At 48.3% G+C, this 20,036-nt stretch overlaps 1 protein-coding gene across 1 annotated transcript in view; it reads right to left on the bottom strand.

Moving 5' to 3' along the window:
- Positions 1-210: 210 nt before the first annotated feature.
- The window catches only part of METTL6 (methyltransferase 6, tRNA N3-cytidine), a 94,843-nt gene continuing 75,017 nt past the window's right edge, over positions 211-20,036 (bottom strand). Inside the window, exon 6 of the mRNA XM_085630637.1 lies at positions 211-2,276. Coding sequence (XP_085486763.1) covers positions 2,128-2,276 — 149 coding nt within the window. The 3' untranslated portion in view covers positions 211-2,127. The remainder of the gene's footprint in view (positions 2,277-20,036) is intronic.

The raw sequence follows: 20,036 nt of genomic DNA, 5'->3' as shown, positions 1-20,036 counted from the left end.
TGTCCAGGCTCCAACTGAACACTGTCCACAATGTATTTAGGTCACCCCAACATGAAACCCCTTCTCCATTAACATCAGTATTAACTAAACTTTGCAGACTTTAACAAAAATGTATGTACATTTGTATGTACCACGAAAGCCCCTAAAGCGCCTGCAAGATATAGAACTCTTCAAAAAACCTAAATAGATCATGTCAAACCAAAAGACGTCTGGTCAATTCCTTTTCTTTTTATTTAAACAGCTGTCTTGTTGAGGATGGCTAAATGGTTACAAAGGCTGACAATTACAACAGCTTTAAAATACAAGCACTGGCAAAGTCAACAGGTCTCGCCCATGTGAGAGCTATCGGCTTTGCCAATTTGTTTTAGCCATGTTGTAGAAGAGCGTGGCTGCTGTGCAGCATGGCTAAAAGTTATTTTGAAAAGATGCTATAAGAGTTAAAAAAACAAAAAAGGGCTATGAAGGGGCAAGATAAAATAAAAAAGCGATATGACTTGTGGAAGCAAGACAAGAAGAAGAATTAAAAAAAGAACCGACACAACAGGAAGAAAAGAAAAAATAGTACCTCAATCACAGTGTGAGCAACGAAGGACGCTAATCAAGATGAAGCAAACTTGGTCCATGCTCCATAAGAAAGTAGAGGAAGTGAAGCCAGCATGCACTTGCCAATTAGGAGGCAGCAAGTAAGAGTGATAATGAAGCGAACAAATGTAAGCAGTGGGAGGATTCTAAGCCCCTGTAGAAAACAATAGCTCTCGTAAGCAAGAGTGCAGGCACTAGCTGTCACAAGCAAGACCTAAAAATGGGAATTTTAATGCTGAAAGTTATTCAATGCAAAAATACACATGAATTGAGAAGTTGTCCTAAGCATTGTGGAGCTTTTCTCATGAAAGGTCCATCTAAAAATTAAGTTTAATTTGAAAAAATGCTATGCCACAACTACGGCATTAGGTTGGTCTACGACTCACATTATTGCATAATACTATTGTAATTACCTGTTCCTTACCCAGGCAGATAGAATCTTTTAAGCCTGACATGCAGGACATTCTGACGCAGACTCCTTTTCCAAGGGTCACATGTAACAGTTTTATTTTTTTATATTCCTAAAAATAGGGAGCAAAATATTCAAAATGCAAATACTTCCCTACAGTCCTAGGCCCTGGAGAGCCATTATCTGGGTGGTAAACCGCTGTCGGTAAGCTTTCAGTTTCTCCCATAGTATCTTCCACTTGCTCGACTCACCTGGCTTAATAAGTCTTTCACCCAATACATTTCAGTAGCCCCCTAATCGAACAGAGCAATGACAATTGAGGGCTAAGCCTACAGTCCAATGTTCAGAGGCTTCTAAGGAAGTGAAATGACCCAAGAATTGATAACTAATATGAACCAATCAGTTATTTCTTTATTCTGGAGTTTGACAGTCACTAGTAGTCACTTCGAGAAGCATTGTTGACCATTATAGTCCTTGGAAAAAATGACTGATTGAAATGAGTTCATCAGGATTGAGGGGTGATTTGACACCAAACATTCCCGAAATGCTGTCCTTCTAGTTAAATAATATTTGATCGATGGCCCGTTTGATGAGCCCTACACACAAATGCTCTGGGACCCTTTGGGGCACTCTAGAGTATTGGGCTCTGGACTCCCAAAGACATGCATCCTGGCTATTGATGCCTGAAAAGGCTTGTTGGTGAATCATGTGTGATGCGGCTGATCGAAGGTTCCTGTTAGACACGCATTGCTGAGCCAAAGTTCGATGTCCCCTGCCATGAAGATGAGCGCTGCATCTTAATGCAAATGAGACATTCGTGAGTATAAATGGGCAAAGAAAAAACAAATAAATGTAATGAGAGGAATTGGACAAATGAGAGCAAAATCTAGAAGTTGAAAAAGTAACTATAGTTCTTAGTAACGAAGTATAAAAGCCAGACGCCATCCAAGGCTTCCAATGTTTGTAGGTATAGGGCACCCTGACGTTTTCAAATATAAAACTAATTCACAGAGCAATGAAAGCATAATTCGTGTTGGATAACAAGCGTCCAAAAATAAGGCCATACATCAGTTGGGCTCAAACTGCTGGCAAGAGATGCAGGATAGTTTTGGCCAAACAAAGTTCGAACAGGGCAATCAGGAATCCCCGTGAGGTTTTCGAAATTTGCTTTGAAGGAAGACCCTTGGAACGCAGAGCCCTTCTTTCTTATTGACAGTCTGTCGAAGGACATATTCATTGGCCACCTGCTCATATCCTGCAGCAGCAAAAAGCTGGCCCAAGTGATCTGAAAGTGGAAAAGGGAAACAAAGGAGAATGCACATTAAAAAAGGTAATTATACCAGCCAAAAATGCAGGTTTTCGCATATTCAATGTAGCATTCCAGCACTAATAGTCACCACCTCATTCATATATTGACCGTCTCCAAGTAAGTTATCTTAGTGCCTTCAGCCAGGATAACATTTCACAATCCTTTCAAGAACAAAACATTGTGAGTGGTACCTTTATTTTATTTGAAGTCTTTAAACATGTGAGAGGTACACATGTAGTCCCACAGTGCAATAACAGATTAAACATTACATTGTTATATTGATAAACTCAATTGCAGTGTTAGTTATAAAAATCATTTAAGTAAAAGATTCATACGCATTGGTACTTGCAAACGTTTACAAGTGCGGACAAAAGAGCAGGGTTTGTTGCTTCCTCAATCCCTAACTTTTGCAGGCAGTTTTGCTCGTCTCTACGGAAAGAGAAACCCAAATGCTGCAAATCTTGTCTTTACCACTTTACCACTAGTGGAGTGAATTCCCAAGTGGAGTGGAGTGTTGGACTTGGCCCTTATTGTCCAAAAAGGTTTGCTTTTCCTCCTAGCCTTTTACCATGTGTGAATTAATACCTGCTGCGCAATGGCGTGCGCAGATTTATTTGAACTGTTGTGAAGAAATGCTACTTTTAAAATGGATGCCATGGCTGTGTGTTTGTGCCGCCTGCCTGAGGTGAGTTGCCAGTCTAGTTGTCTGTTTCCCAGCACCCCCAGCTTTTGGAGGGAAACCTGGCACCCAGGGTGCTCTACACCTCCCCCTAAACCAGTTGGGACCGGTTCCCCAGGGAACCTATCAGAAGCTTCCAGCCCTTTCTGGTAGGTGGGAGGAGGGGTGTATATATAGGGGGGCTGTGCCACCATGTGCTCAGACGGAGCGTGGACTTGAAGGTGAGGGGACTCTGCCAGGAGGTACCACCACATGGGACTGTCTGCCCAACTGTACCCCCTCTGCTGTCCACAGGGCCAGTAAGAGCCCGCTGCTGGAGTATAGACTGCAGTACCAGGAGTGCCACGTTATGGGAGATGACTGCTTCTAAGAGCTGCTGTCCTGTACTGATGAGTGCCCACTGACTGCTGATCTGGCCCAGCATTGCCTGCCTGCCTGCTCTCCTGCCCTAGCGCCCCATGAGCGCTACAACTGTGCCTGCCTGCTGGCTAGCGCCTGGAGAAGAAGAGCGCTTTATCTTGCTGTCCAGGAGGTGAGAAGCTGACCCCTGCAGCGCTGGGCTGCGAGAGCACTATAGGTCTATTGACTGTGCTAACTAAGCGCTATACTGAAAGGACTGGCCGCCAAGGCTGGGAAGTGCTGGGAACCACAAGGTAAAAGCGCCGCATCACCCAAGCGCTCTAATGCTGGAAACTACCACCTGCTGCCAGCGCCGTTCCAAGTAGGCGCTGCCACCCCCCCCCCTCCAAGAATCTGCTTGCGCTGTGCTGCGGTGTGACCCCCGGCGCTGGGATCCCCCCTGTGGGCCGAGGGGAAGCGGGTGCCTACCCCGCGTGTCAGCCTAATTAGAAACCCAGCGGGTGCCCACACCATGGGTTAATTACCAATAGAAGCAGGAGCCTACCCCGCACCTTAAGATTGCCCGAAATCACCGCCGTGGCAGAGCCGCAACGAGAGGAACTGCCTACCCCGCACCGCAGAGCTGCCGGAACTCACCGCCGCCGGCCGGGACCCCTCTGGGAGCGCCGGGCGGGAAGAGCGCTGCTGCAGACAAAATCACCGCCGTCGCCCGGGCGTTACAGCGGAGGAAGACTGCGGAGGAACCTGGACGCCGCCGCGACCTCCGAAGCCAGGGGAGGGCCACCGTAGCTACCACGAAGGCCGCGCCCTCGGTAAGCCGCGCTCCCATTGGTTCCTGCGCCCAGATCGTCGAGGAGCCCGGAGGCTTCCCAGGCCTCAGGGAGAGCCGCCCGGAAGAAAGCGGCACCCTGACTGACCCGGGTCGGGTCGGGTCTGCTGAAGTAGTGTGGGGCCTGCATCTGCCAGTCCCAGCGCAGTGTGAGGCCTACAAACTCCCCCTCACTCAACGGTGAGAGAAGAGCCCAGAACAGCGCGCGGAGTCCCGGTGAGTGGGGCTCAGTCTGCTGGTGGTTGGGGGGTTTGTCGGGGCACATCGCCGGTGCCCGCCCCCGGTGCCAGTGCTTGTTGTCTCAGCGTGGGCAAGTCTGCTGATTTCCGAGTCCCAGAAGAGGGGCTACCACATGCAACATTTGGGGCCGAACTGTAAGGTGAGAGTCCCAGAGGAGGGGTTCCCATGTTCCCCGTACTGGCCTGATTTACTTTACACAGTTCCCCGCAGGACAGTGGGCAGCTGCAATGTCCTTGGGCATGTTTAGGCGGAATACCATGATGTGTGCATAACGTGTTGGGACACTAAGGATATGGTTCTCATGCCCTAAGCTGATGCGTTTATAGGCAATGTGGATGCATTTGCTAAATTTTGTGTTATGCTCCTGTTGATGCCTAGCGCATAGGTGTATGCCTACTATGTTTATCCCCCAGGAGAGGTGCAGGACATATTTTGTTATACCTACTGTCATGTGTTTATGCCCCATGTGAGGCATGCCGATAAAAGGCGTAAGGTGTTTCAGCGCTTAAGGGTTTTCATGCCTACTGTTTCATGACAATAAGGTTGATGCCTAATGTATTTCTTCTAATGTATTCATGCTAATGGGAGTGGTGCCTATGTTCACAGGTTTGGTGCCCAGGATTATGATTTATGCATGTGATAAAGCCTAATGCCATGCCCCATGTGGCTGATGCCCCTAATGTGATGTTGCCTAATGGTATTACCATGATGTTTGAGGGTTATGCCCACTGTGAATGTTGGTTATGCTAATGAGATGCCTAATAGGATGTTTTAGATTACGCCTGATCTCATATGTTCCTTCTTAATGCCTCATGCTAATGAGGACGCCTTATGTTTCGGCCTGATACTTTTAACAAGGTCGCCCAGTACCTGGACTTGCCAGAAGGTACTGGCGGTTCCACCCTTATTGCTGGTGTTTTGCATTTATTCCACGTACTCTTGTGATAGTTCTGGCAGCGGCCCGATTCGCCCTGCCCTGTAAATAGTCCCCTCTGAAGATGTCTACCTGGTGCCAGTTGGCACAGTGTTACCACAGTGATTACCTCTTGCTGTGTTTTGCATAATACATATGCTGTTTTTTTCCACCTAAACTGGTGTGGTCTCTTTTTAGGTCTCGACCTTGCTATCGCATAAGCGATCGCAAAGCGAGACTATAGAGAGCGGGTTTAAAAAGTTCTCCCAAAAAGCAGATTGCATGGCTAGCATGCGCACAATCAAGCGCATCGTGCCGCCATGCAATCCGCCTTTTGGGAGCACTTCAAAGGGTCCGCTCCCCCGCCCCCAAGCGCGCGCGCGCCACGCTTCGCCGGGCTTGTCCTACTTGTTTTTAATGCACTGCGCTAAGCATTCGCACCTAACACGTGCGTTAGAAAAGCCTTCAAAGCCAATCAAATGTACAGTTTTATCTAACCAATAAGAATCTTTCGAGGCACACGAATGAGGATGCCGTTTATATACCCACAATCAGGAAGTGGTTTCTATATTCAGTCTTGTGTTAACGTTCAGTTGTCATTGTAGATCAGCAGAAAATAACCAGACGCGGTTTTCTTTTCTCTTGTCATCATGTCCACTGCGATGAATTTTGGAAGCAAAACATTTAAACCTCGTCCCCCGGACAAAGGCTCCTTTCCATTAGATCACTTCGGTAAAGAGTGTGCTCGTTGTGGACAGTTGTATGTTATCCCATGCAGCGACCTCAATGAGGTCAGCATAGCCGGCTTGTAAACAACGATAGCATTCTTTTACTACAGGGTCCCCCTTCCTCTCCCCAGCCGTGCACCACGACAAGTGCCCTTATAAAACTAAACAGCTTCCTTTACTGCCACACTAATCAACTTTTACCATCTTGCCCCCGTGCCTTTCATCCCTGAGGATGGAGTTGTTTGGCTCCCAGATCATTCCCTTCTGGCCTCTTCTCTCGTGTACGTTTTATTGTGGTTTGTGCCTTCCCTAATCTTTCAAAAACAAAACTAGTTGAGAGGGGAAATAGAGAGGTTTCCGTGTTACGGGAAGCCCCTCACAGAAAGGAAATAAGTCTGGCATGCAGTGTTTCTCGTGCTAACCACGGCATGCTGTTTAAAGAATGGCCAGGGCATACCTGTTTCACGTCCTAGCAAATGGGCCTCAGAAATGTAGTACTTCAGACACTTGCTAATATAGACGAATGCATAAATCATGCCCAAACTTGCAGACCATCACAAATCTGCATTTCAAAGCTTCTGTTGTGTAGAATGGCAGTGCCTTCTCGGCATTTAAAGGAAATGTCTGTCCTGACAACATGAAAACTAGAATTTGGAGTCAGTCCCACAAAGAGACTGAACTAGAGACTCTCTTGGAGAAAAAAAATATGCGCTGGGTGAGTATGTGCGTTAAAAACAGCACAAGCAAGAGGAGCCTGCCCATTCAACATTGCCACATTTCCTCACCCCTAATCTCTCGGTGTTGGTGTTGGGGACTGAGGCCGCGGAAGCTCTGTGCAAAGTTTATCTGGTTAGTGCCTTGTAACATGCGTTTGCATGCCCGTGACTTGTTTGTGTAAATTACTCCAGCCCTGTCCCAATCGCGGTGAAACATCTACATCTCTCTTTTACAGGGACCCTACAATAAAAGACTCTGCCGCGTTTAAAAAAGTAACTACAACACAGCGTGCATCACAACCAGCAATTTCCAAACAACCTCATGGGAGCTGTATCGAGTTCCTCTCTTCGAGGCAGTCATAAAAACAAGCATTTGCAATGCAATAGGTCTCGCATTTACGCAAGCTTGAGATATTACCATTGCAAATAACAATGCCTTTTATTTTTGTTTTAAAAACTTAAATAAAGGGCATTGTCATTTACAATACCAATAGCTTGAACTCAAGTAACTGCGAGACCTATTGCATTGCAAATGCTTGTTGTAGTGTGCCTTGTGTGTCGCCTGTGTGTGCTGCGTGGATGCTTTACACATTTCCTCCGGAGTTTGGCCCACCCGCTCTGCACCACGCTACCCGTGTCTAACAGTTTGATTTCTACAACTGAGACCAGTACAATAGCAGATTTGTTTTAATTCAATAACTCTCCCACTCTGTGATGTTATGACGTCATGAACATCAGATACCACTGTCTTTACTACAACATGGGTGCAAGACTTCAGACGGTACTGATATGACTCTGATTAGGGGCATGTCAATTTGCAAAGATGAACTCTTTGTCCTCCACAGACAACTTTTAACGCTTTACAATGTGTAAAGCTGTTGAATTGTATTTTAAAAAAATTATAAAATGGAGCCTTTTATAAAACAAACACACCACCTTGACCAGACCGTGCTGTGGATGCCAGCTGTTGATGTGCTCTGAAGTCTACTTCCTGTATACTCATTTATATGTAGGCAGATGCAAAAAAATATGGGGTAACTAGATTAATGCAGGTTTTTCTCTCTGCCATGCATTTTAAGTTTTGCAGCAGATCTGCACCACAGCATAGCAGAAAGCTGAAACACTACGCCATGCACAAAAGGAATACGCTACTTACCAGTATGCATCTGTTCTTGGCATGTAGAGCTGCAGAGCCACACCCTTAGGATAGATCGCCATCTGGTGTTGGGCTCGGATGCTTGCAGGTTGTTGTCTTCGGAAGAAGTCTTTGGTCACGAGATAGGTGACTCCTCCCTTGGACTACAGTGCGCATGGGCATCCACTCCATCCTCAGATTGTTTTTCGCCATGATGGGAAATTATGGAGTTTGTAAAAATAAAGAAAGGATGTCCATGTGTAATGTCTAAGTAAGACGATGCTGGAACAGATACAGGTCCCGGGGAGGTGGGTGGGCGTGTGTGGCTCTGCAGCTCTACATGCCAAGAGCAGATGCATACTGGTAAGTAGCATATTCCGGATACAAACTGTGCACACGTTAAATTCAGTGTATAATGCGTAATTGCATATTATTTCAAAATCATTCAATAAACAAAGCAACTGAAGAAAGTGAGGGACCACAGGATGAAAGATTAAATTCAGTCTTTCTGTTTATGTGGAGTTCAGATATTCCAGCCAGCCAACACGTGTTTCGTCAAGGGGCACAAAACCCCAGACTTCTTCAGGGCTTCTATAAGTGTGGCGAATATATCAGACCTCAAACCTGGTGATAATTCCGACCCAGTATGTCTTAACAATTACGCGGACCGGGAACGATCTAAGATGCAAGTGTAGAGAACAATTGGTCCGAAAAAATACAGCCGTCCAAGTAATGCCGATTTAAGTCACCTCGAATCTAAGACGAGTACATCCAAGAGTCACAGCCTGATTCTCTCCGCGTGTGGTTGTGTGTGTGCCACTGGGTCGGAATTATCACCAGGTTTGAGGTGTAGTTCTCATTCGTGGATCTGTTGGTTTTGTCGACTCAACAGGTCGGCAATCTGATTGTGAACTCCTGGAAGGTGTTCTGCTAGCAGGTATATGTTCTGGGGAAAGGCCCATCTCCAAATGTTCTGTGCGAGCTGGGACAGCTGGAGAGAATGTGTGCCTCCTTGTTTTTGTATGTAATACACAGCTGTCATGTTGTCTGTCCGGACGAGGACAGTTTTGTCCTGAGATGTAATTGGAATGATTTTAGTGCTAGGAATACTGCCAGTAGCTCCAGGTAATTGATATGGAGCCCTTTCTGTTGAATGGTCCATGTGCCCTGAGTGGTGTGTGTGTTAGGAGGTGGGCTCCCCATCCTGTGAGAGATGCGTCGGTTGTCAGCACTATTTGTGGAAGAGGCTCTAAGAACGACCGGCCTTTGGACAGGTTTATGGTGTTCCACCATTTTAGCGAGCGATGTGAGCGGTTGTCCACCAACACCAGATCTGCCAGTTGTCCGTGAGCCTGATTCCACTGACGTGCTAGACATTCTTGCAGGGGACGCATTTGAAGTCTTGCATAAGGCACAATGAAGATGCATGACGCCATCATGCCTATGAGTTGCATAAACACTCTTGCTGGAAGAGAGTGTTGGGTTTGAAATTTTGCGATCAGAGCTTGTATTTTGGCTATCCTGGCTGGGCTGGGATATGCTAGTGCTTTGGAGTTATTTATGGTGGCTCCCAGATATTGATGGATGTGGGAGGGTTGGAGATGAGATTTGGGATAGTTTATTGTGAATCCCAAGTTGTGTAAGATTTGAATAGTTTGGCGAGTGTGTAGGATGCACTTGTTGAATGAATTGGCTTTTATGAGCCAATAGTCTAGATATGGGAAGACATGAATTTGTTGTCTCCTGAGATGCGCTGCTACTTCTGCTAGGCATTTGGTGAATACTCTGGGCGCAGTTGTTACCCCGAATGGAAGGACTGTAAACTGATAGTGTTGTCCGTCTACCACAAATCTTAGATACTTCCTGTGAGCAGGATGCATGGGGATGTGAAAATAGGCGTCCTTGAGGTATAATGTGGCAAGGAAATAGCCTTGTTGTAGTAGTGGGAGTACTTGTTGAAGAGTGATCATATGGAAATGATCTGAGTTTATGTACTGATTTAGGAGTCTGAGGTCCAGGATTGGTCTGAGCGTCTCGTCCTTTTTGGGGATTAGGAAGTACAGTGAGTATACTCCTGTACCCTGATGTTGTAAGGGAACTAGTTCTATTGCGTGTTTTTGCAGCAATGAAAGCACCTCTTGTTTGAGGAGCGTAAGATGGTCTGGTGTCATAGCGTTGCTTGGGTAGAATGTGTGGAGGGGTAGTGGTTAGTTACAGGCAGTAACCATACTGGATAATTTGTCTTACCCACTTGTCTGTTGTGATGGAGTTCCAGACAGGTAGGAACTGTTTGAGTCTTCCCCCCGACTGGAATGGTCTGGGGGGAGTGGAGGAAAGTCACTGTTTTGTGGCGGGAGAGGTACGAGTGTTGGCACTTGTGGTAAACAAACGAGCCACTTGCACCACTATTCCTATGGATGTTATCATGGGATGTGAATCCCTTGCCTTCTCCATAGTATTATCGCCGCACCAATCTTTTAAAGGACTTTTAGTCTATAGGCCCCCGGGACCGACAGGCACCTTCTTTGAAGAGCTCCAGTCGATAATCGACACTGGTGCTGAGATCGGAGCACTGCATATTGGTAGGCGACTTCAATAGCCACATGGATGATGGAACGGATGTAGACACGATCAAAATGATGGAGGTTACGGCTCCTCTAGGCCTTTCTCCATATCACCTCGGACCAACGCATGAAAAGGGCCATACCCTGGATCTGGTCTTCTCGACTACTTCTATAGAGATGTTGGTGCCTTTGCAGGTGCTATGGTCGGATCACAGGCTGGTCAAATACTATGTGTCGGAGGCAAAAAAAACATCTAGTGCTCCTCCCCGGCAGTCCTGCCAAGGGTCGAGGGCGTACCACCGGGTGACTCCAGAATTGCTGGCACAGGCATGCCTGGCTCACCCATGCCTTATGACAGGGGACCTAGAAAGGGATTTAGAACTGTTACAATCATGGCTCACGGATAGGCTGGATGACCTTGCCCCGGCGAGGCCTCCTCGCAATACAGCTAAACGGGCTTCTGCCCCCTGGTTTACCGAAGCACTGGCGGCTTCACGGCGGCAGTGCAAGGTAGCAGCGAGAGCTTGGCGGTCGCAATATGATCCCGCGGCAAAGCTTGCTTACAGAGCCTCTGTCAACGCCTACCATCGCGACATCCTCTCTGAAAAAAGAGGCTATTTTTCTAGGAGAATTGAGACTGCCTCCAATTCGTGCAAGGAGATATTCGCCATCGTGAGGGAATTTATGGCCCCTTGTGCTCCTTCAACTCAGGTACCCCCTACTGAGGCGTGGGTGAGTGCCCTTGCCAATTTCTTCACCTTCAAGATCAAATCGATTCAGGACTCCTTCCCCTTGAAGGGGGTTGAAGTATCTCACTATTCTGATGGTGTCTTCGACTTAACAGCTAGTGCAGACCCGGTTCTGGCAGACTTTTCGCCACTTTCAGTTTCCTCGTCCCTGGACCGGATGGCCTGCCTTAAATCGGGATCACCTCTTGACGTATGCCCTGCCAAATTTTTGGCAAAGATGGCCGAAGTCATTAATCCCATCGTGAATCCTATTCTGAACCGCTCTCTGAGTGAGGGTGTGGTCCCTCAGGCCTGGAAGCAGGCGATGATCATCCCTCTGCTTAAAAAGCCCGGCCTGGACTCGGAGGTGTTGGCTAATTACAGGCCCATTTCGCTTCTGCCCGCCTTTGCTAAGATCTTGGAGAAGCACGCGCATACGGTGCTCTCCGACTATCTGGAATCCCATGATCTGCTGCACTCCACCCAATCCGGCTTCCGCACCAACTTGAGCACCGAAACAGCGCTCCTGGAAGTCTCGGAGGCAATTAAGGAGGTGCGGGACTCAGGAGGCAAAGCGATGCTTGCGATGCTCGATCTGTCGGCGGCCTTTGACACCGTCCCCCACGAGGGTCTCCTCGCCAGACTATGAGATCGGTCTGAGGGGGACGGTGTTCAGCTGGTTTTGATCTTTCTTGGCTGGCCGTCGACAAACGGTCTGGGCCTCCTCCAGTTCCGCCGAGATGCCATCACTCGGTGTCGGAGTCCCACAGGGCTCAGTGCTGAGCCCGACTCTCTTTAACATCTTTATGACCCCTCTGGCGGCACTGGCGGAATCTTTCGGGGCCCAGATAGTTTCCTATGCCGATGATACCCAGCTCCTCTTTACCTGCGGGAAAGGAGCAGATTTTGACGGAGAGAGTATCCGGGGTTGCCTTGGGGCTGTTTTTAATTGGTTCCAGCTTAACACCCTCAAGTGCAACTCGGATAAATCGGAGGTACTCTTCTTCGGCTGCAGATCGGACCCAGATTGGCAGGAATGGTGGCCTGCTAATATGTTTCCCCCTGTAGGCTCTTCCCAGCTAGCCAAGAACCTGGGGATTAAGATCGATAATGGTCTGACGCTGAGATCCCAGATTCTTGGTCTTACTGGTACCTGTTTCGGCCTCCTCCGGATGCTCCGCAAGTTTCTTCCTATGCTCCCGAAGGATCACAGGAAGATAACGGTTCAGGCTATAACGGCTCGAGAATGGATTACTCGCATATCCTTTATCTCGGCCTGCCGGAGTATCTGTTGCAACGACTGCAGGTGGTCCAGAATTCGGCAGCACGGGCCATCTTTGGATTACCCGGCGGAGCTAGAACCTCGGGCCTCCTGCAGTCACTCCATTGGCTGCCCATCCGGAAGCGGATAGTCTTTAAGGCCTTGACCTTGGCCCATAAAGCTCTACATGCTTCAGGAGCAAAATATCTCCAAAAAAGGCTAGCTTTTTACCCTCCTGCAAGGTCCATGAGGTCGGAGTCTTTGTTTCTCGCCGTGGTCCCTCGCATAAAAAGGGCACGTATAGGAGGTCGATCTTTCAGACTGCTGGCTCCGCAGCTTTGGAATACTTTACCAGTGACACTGCGCAGTACCTCCAATCTGTTGGCGTTTAGGAAGGGCCTAAAAACCTGGCTTTTTATTCTTTAGATATCAGCCTTGATTGTTAGTTTAGGGACTTCTGATTTTTCTGCTTTTTCGTTATGTTGTGGTACAGGTTTGCAATAAAGCGCCGGGACACTCTTTGAGTAGCCGTGCGCTATACAAGACAAATATAATATAACATAACATAACATAACATACTGCCTCGACCTCGTCCCTTGGTGTTGTTTCCTCTATATCCTCCTCTAAAATATCCTCTACTGGGGGATATTTGTGTAGAGGATTTGAATGTGGAGGAGGTGTCTGCTCCAGTGTTTTTGGAGGCTCCCCTGTAGAAGGAGCGTCAAAAGGAGCCACATGGTTGTGGAGACTGCAATGCTCCCATGGATTTGGCAGTCTCGGTGTCTTTTTTCATTATCTCAAGTCCAGTGTCTACTGCTGGTCCAAACAGTTGTTCCTGATTAAATGGTTGGCTAAGTATGGTTGTTTGTACCACTGGCTTGAAGCCTGAAATGCGTAGCCATGCATGGCATCTAAGGATTACACTTGTATTTATTGCCCTAGAGGCAGTGTCTGCGGCGTCAAGTGCACATTTAATTGAGACATTTGAGATGAGTTTTCCCTCTTGTACAAGGTCATTTGCCTGGGCCTTGTATTGGTCTGGTAGGTGTTGTACCAGGTCTTCTAACTGATCATAGTGAGCCCTATCGTAGCGTGCCAATAGGGCTTGAGTGTTGGCGATACGCCAATGATTAGCGGCTTGTGCTGCTACTCTTTTGCCTGATGCCTCTAATAGTTTGGATTCCTTGTCGGGGGCGGTGTATCTCCTGTAGTTTGGGAGTTGGGACGTTTCCTTGCATTGGAAACGACCAGGGAATCCAGAGGGAGCTGCCCTTTGATGCAACAAGGGTCTTCTGGGGCAGGTCTATATTTTTTCTCAATTCTTGGGTCGAGTACCCTGGCCCGTACGGGGTCTTTAAACACCTCTGTGGCGTGTTTTATGACCCCTTTAATCATAGGTAAAATTTGAACTGACTTTTGAGACTGTTCAAAGGTGTCTAAGAGGAAGTCTTCCTCGGGTGCATCGGAGTGCATGGTGACGCCATGATAAAGTGCTGCTCTGTGCACTAGTTGTCCAAACCCCAGGTGGTCATCTGGAGGTGATGGTTTGGAGGGATATGGTGTAGGGTCAGGCATATCTGGGCGAGGGTATGCCCAGTCGTCCAATGGTACAGTATCTGGGTTTGTGAACGGATTATTAAGATCATCCGGATCACCTGGATCACCCCCGCCCCCTAGGTCATCATTATCATCCTGTGGGGGTGGTCTATTTAATGGAGATGGTAGAGGTAGTGGTGGTGTAGGCAGAGGGGGTGGGGTAGGAGGTGGAACAGGAGAGGAAGGAGGAATTGGGGATGTTGCCGAGTCCTTCTTTATAGGAACTGGGGCAGGTGTTGTATCCGGTTTCCGTTTCCTACAAGGTACAGCAGTGACATGTCCAGTTTTTGGATTAATATAGATCCTTTTTTGTGTTGGATCTGGGTGGAAAAGTTCTTGGTCTTGTAGAACAGACTTTGGCGCCGATTGTTTTGGTTCCGATCGAGGTTTTGGGTGATCGGTAGAGTCTTTGGCTTTAGGAGGTGTATTATAGTCCTTAGCCGGTTGTTTCGGCACCGATTAAGGTTTTGGTGCCGAAGTGGAGTCTCTAGGCTTGGGAGCTTTCGGTGCCGGCTTGTCTATGGGCCTCGGTGTTTTCGGTGCCGGTGCCGGAGCCGGTTTCGGTGCCGAGAGGTCTTGTGTCTTCTGTGCCGAAGGTGCCGATGGCACAATGATGTGGTTTGCTCGGGCCCGAGCCAGTGGAAGGCTTGTTTTTCTTCGGAGCCGAGCCCGAAGGCGGGGCTTGTGAAGGGTGTTTTCGGTCGCGACTGGGGCCAGCTGGCGAAGTCTTGACCAATGCCTTTGGTTTTGGAGGGGTTGGGGTAGGGGCAGTATTACTCACGCATTGCCCCGGAGTAATGGGGTCATCTGAGTCGTCTGCTTCTGAGACAATTTGAAGTTCCTCGGAATCTACTTCGGGGACATCGGGACCCTCATCGAAGATGTTCTCTGGTTCCGGGGCTGGTCTGTGTGCCATGATATGTCGTCGAGCTCTTCGATCCCGAATGGTTTTTTTGGATCGAAATGCGGCGCAGGCTGGACAGCTGGACTTGTTGTGATCCGGCGAGAGGCACAGGTTGCAGACCTTATGATGGTCACTGTGTGGGAATTTTGCTCCACACTGGGGGCATTTTTTAAACGGTGTCCTTTCCATGAGCCGTAGGCCTTACGGCGCGGATAGGTCCAATCGCCCGCGTCGACGTCCGGAACCGGTCCGATGAATTCGATGTCGAATGAAGGTGCCTCAATGTAGTTTTAGAAAAGTTTTTCGCTTCGAAAGCTTGTTTTTGAAGTTTTCTACTGGAGTGGAAAAGTTACATCCGAACCCGATGGCGGAAAAAAACAATCTGAGGATGGAGTGGATGCCCATGCGCACTGTAGTCCAAGGGAGGAGTCACCTATCTCGTGACCAAAGACTTCTTCCGAAGACAACAACAACCTGCAAGCATCCGAGTCCAACACCAGATGGCGATCTATCCTAAGTGTGTGATCTGCAGCTCATATGCCTCGAACACAATGTTACCACACATGAATTCTAAGTTTCCTGCATGAAACAAGAATTCAAGAGATAATACGCAACAGTAATCCAATTACCACCAGCATGTGTTACCTCCTGAATTAGGCTGGAAGTCTGGATACAATACCTGATCATCCCCCTTTGTATCACGACCACAAAATCCACACATGCAGAAGGTAGAACAAAAAAGAATTCAAGATCCTCATCAGCTAATGAGGCTGAGACCAGTTCCCATCAGAGCTACTGATATTAACATGCTAGATATCGGAATTATCTTTCCCGCATGCAATAGCATGCAAAGTCTATTTTGATGATTACTTCTGTAAGGACAAAAGTGGGCGATGGCCATGGAGGGGTGAAAACCGCTGGTCTCTCTTTTCTAACAAATCCAATTTTATGACTCGTAAACGAGGATTGCACTACTACTCCGTAAGAAGCAGGAGTGGAAACCCCATTTATTAAAACCAGCACGACATTGCTTGAGCCAACAAGCAGGATCACTGGAGTCGACTGAAGAACTGTGTGTAACACAGCCTAACCAACTCTAGCTTGTTGGTCAGTTAAAACATCCACACAGTAATGTTTAGTAAATGGTGGGGGGTAGACCAACTAGCAGCTTTACAGATGTTAGCTACAGGAATATTACCCAGGAATGCCATAAAAGCTTCTTTTCATGCTATACACGTTGTGGACAGTGCATGGTCTTTGTGTGGCTTGTAGAACGAAACGAGGTGGTTGTGTTTTTTGGAAGGGCATACATACATACATACATACATACATAAGCGCTCTTTTGACATTTAAAGTATGAAGAGCTCGTTCTGCTACTGACACTGGATGTGGGAAGAACACTGGGAGTTCTATAGTTCGATTAAGGAGGAAACTAGAGACCACCTTCAGAAGGAACTTGAGGTTCTTTTAGAACAATATTGAGGTTCTACAATGGGGCCAGTGGCACCCATGGTGGAATAAACCATTTGATTTACTCCATAAAAGCTTTAATAATATGGATCCTTAAAAGGGAAGTGTGTTCTCTGTTTTGAAGGTACGCGGCGACAGCCACCAAATTAAGTCAGATGGAGGTGTATGCAAGACCTGACTTCTGCCAGTGGAGCTGATAACAGACAATATCCTGGACTGCAGCTTGAAGACGGGCAATGCATCTAGTAAGGACAGTAGTGCACAAACCTTTTCCATTTAGCTGCATAGCAAGCTTTGGTTGTGCGCCTGAGCGCCTCTTTAAGGACAGCCATACATTCCGAAGGTAGGTTGAGATACCCAAACTATAGGACTTCAGGAGGCAAATCACAAGATTGAGCTGTCTGGGTTTGGGATGCCGGAGTGTGGCTTGATTCTGTGAGAGAAGATCCGGTCGATTGGGCAGCTTCTCGTGAGGCACTAGAGAGAGTTTGAGAAGAGTGGTGATCCAGGGCTGCCTGGCCCAAGTTGGGGCTACTAAGAAGAGAGTGAGGGATGTTTGCAGAAGCCTGCAAACCACAAATGGAAGAAGTGGGAGAGGCAGAAAAGTGTAGGCAAATATCCCCCACGTGTTCAAACATAGTGCATTGCCAATGGACAGTAGGTATGGGAACCTGGAGGCAAAGGTTTGGCATTTTGCGTTTCTGCGGTGGTAAACAGGTCTATGTGGGGGAAACATCCAACATTGGAAGTGCAAGAGTAAGACTTGAGGGTGGACTTACAACTTGTTGACTTATTCCTGCATCCTGCTGAGCAGGTCTGCGAAATCATTGTCCATGCCAGGTATGTACTCGAGCAGGAGATGGACTCTGCGCATTTGGAGGTGGGCAATACAATACATCAGAGGCGTAGCAGACAACAACAGGGAGGGTATGCTGCCCTGTTTCTGCAAGCAGAACATGGCAGTTGTGTTATCTGTCCAAACTAGTATCACCAACAAGAACCACACCGACCGAGCCACCTTCAAATCAGTGCCTACCATCGCCAGATCAAAGCTGCTAAAAAAGGAGGCCCTGATCGACCGGATCGAGACCAGCGCCAACCAAACCAAGGAACTCTACACCATAGACAGAGTTCACCTGCTCGCCATCCACCAAAAACTCAATCCCATCCTCACATGAACTCCACGACGCCCTCGCCGACCACTTCTACAAGATAGCAACCATCTATAGAAACTCAGCACACCGAACACAGCCACTCTGGTAAACTCCCCACTGGCTTTTCAACTTTGGAAGAGACAAGATCAGCCGCCAGCTCACCACCATCCTCAACGCCTCGATAACCACAGTCACATTTCCCCACGCCTGGAAACACGCAGAGGTCATAACCCCCTCCTCAAGAAACTGCAGATCCCAGCAAGCTCCAGAACTACCGAACCATCTCTCCCAAAGTCCTGGAGTAGGCCATTAACCTCCAACTCACTGAACACCTGGAGAGAAACAACCTACTGGACCCTTCCAAAATCAGGCTTCAGAGCCAACCACAGCACTGAGACTGCTCTGATCGCCGCAACGGACGACATATGCACCCTACGACAGAGGAGAATCGACCGCACTGATCCCGCTTCACCTCTCCGTAGCCTTCGACACCGCCTTCCACCACACATTCATCAATCAACTACACCAGATTGGAATCCTAGACAATGCGCTCAGATGGATGGCATTCTTTCTCACAGTTCACACCCAGAGAGTCTGCCTCCCTCCCTTCACCTCGGAAGCTAAGCACACCATCTGCAGCGTCCCCCAGAGGCTCATCCCTCAGTCCAACCCTCTTAAACATCTACCTTTTCACAACACATCATCATCATCATCATCTGCTACGCTGACGACACACCGCTCATTCTCTCGCTCTCAGCGGACCCTACCTCAACGAAGACCAACTTCCACATCTGTATGAAAAACGTATCAGCCTGGATGAAGGACAACTGCCTGAAACTCAACATGGACAAAACTGAAGTTCTGAGCTTTGGAAGACATACCGCCCACTGGAACGACTCCTGGTGGCCGTCGGAGCTCAGAATCCCACCCACACCGAAAGACCACACCAGAAACATCAGCATCATCATCATCAACAACAGCGAACTCTCCATGAAACGTTAGGTCAACGCCATCTTCCTCAGCCTGCTCCCACACTCGCAAACTTTTCAAGTGGTTCCCCATCAGCGCCAGGAAGACAGTGACGCAGGCCTTCATCACCAGCTGACTGGACTATGGCAACACACTCTATGCAGGCACCACCAAACTCATGAAAAGGCTCCAGACGATACAGAACGCAGCCACCAGACTGATCCTCAACCTGCCCAGGAGAACCCACATCACCCAGAACTTGAAGGACCTCCACTGGTTCCCGGTCCAGACGAGATGCCTTTTCAAACTCCTGACCCAAGCCCTCCATGACCAAGGACCCACCTACATGAACCACCACCTGCATTTCCACTGACCTCCCAGGAACCTCTGCTTCGCACAACTCGCACAGAGACCTCGCACAGACACCTCGCATACGCCACTGCTGCTCCGGTGGAAGCTTCTGCTCGCATCCTGCAACCAAATCCTGGAATGCCCTACACCTCTGCACTGCACTGCACTTTCACTGGCCCACTTCAGGAAGGCATTTGAGACCTGGCTCTTCAACTGAAACCTGAGGCAAGCACCTGGGCGACAAGCCGCGCTCTACAAGTACGACTTGATTGATTGACCTTGTGTTGGATACAGGGGGAAACACTTTGAGGGCTAGCTGGATGGCTACCAACTCCAGGTGGTTGATGTGGAGACCCTGTTCAACTGATAATGCTGACCACTCACCACAAACCGGATATACCAGCAATGTGCAGGGTGGATGGGTATGTGGAAATAGACATCCTTCTAGTCGAGTGGGCTCATGAAGTCGTCTTGCTGTTGTATAGGAATGACATCCTAGAGTGTCACTATGAGGAAGTGTTCTGACAGTGTTGTGACAGGATGTACTTGTTGATGGGCCTTAGTGACCAGACTTCTTGGGGATGAGGAAGTATAGGAAGTATACCCCTTTGCCGCTGTGTTGTGGCAACACAGGTTCTATGGCGCCTTTGATGAGAAGTACATGCATCTCCTCTTGTAGCAGACAAGTATTTCAAGAGAGTTTGTTTCTGAAGGGATGCGGAGGCAGTTTGCATGACTTCTAGGCAGTACCTCTCCCCTATCATCTCGAAAACCCACTGGTCTGAAGTGATCTCTGCGCAGCTGGACCGAAACCCCGGACGTCTTCCCTCGGCAGGTGTTAAATGTTTGGGGGGGGGGGGGGGGGGGGGGGATGGGGGGCGAAGGGTAAAAGTCACTATTTTGAAGGTGTGGCCCCTTTGGGGGCTGTGCCTTTTCCCCGGACTTTGCCATTGTTTTTTATACCCTGCCCCGGTAGGGTGTTTGCTGCCGCTGTTGCCTGGAGAAGGAAATGGACAACTAAGGGGTGGTTATTTTAGCCCCTCCACAATATTGTGCGCAGCGAAAGGAACCACAGGTAGGTGGGGTCTGTAGCACACCCATGGCTTTAGCGGTTTCAATATCCTTCTTACTTTTCCCAC

This window comes from Triturus cristatus, chromosome 10, assembly GCF_964204655.1.
Source record: "Triturus cristatus chromosome 10, aTriCri1.1, whole genome shotgun sequence".
NCBI classification, from domain to species: domain Eukaryota; kingdom Metazoa; phylum Chordata; class Amphibia; order Caudata; family Salamandridae; genus Triturus; species Triturus cristatus.
This window is presented reverse-complemented; position numbering and strand designations above follow the sequence as displayed.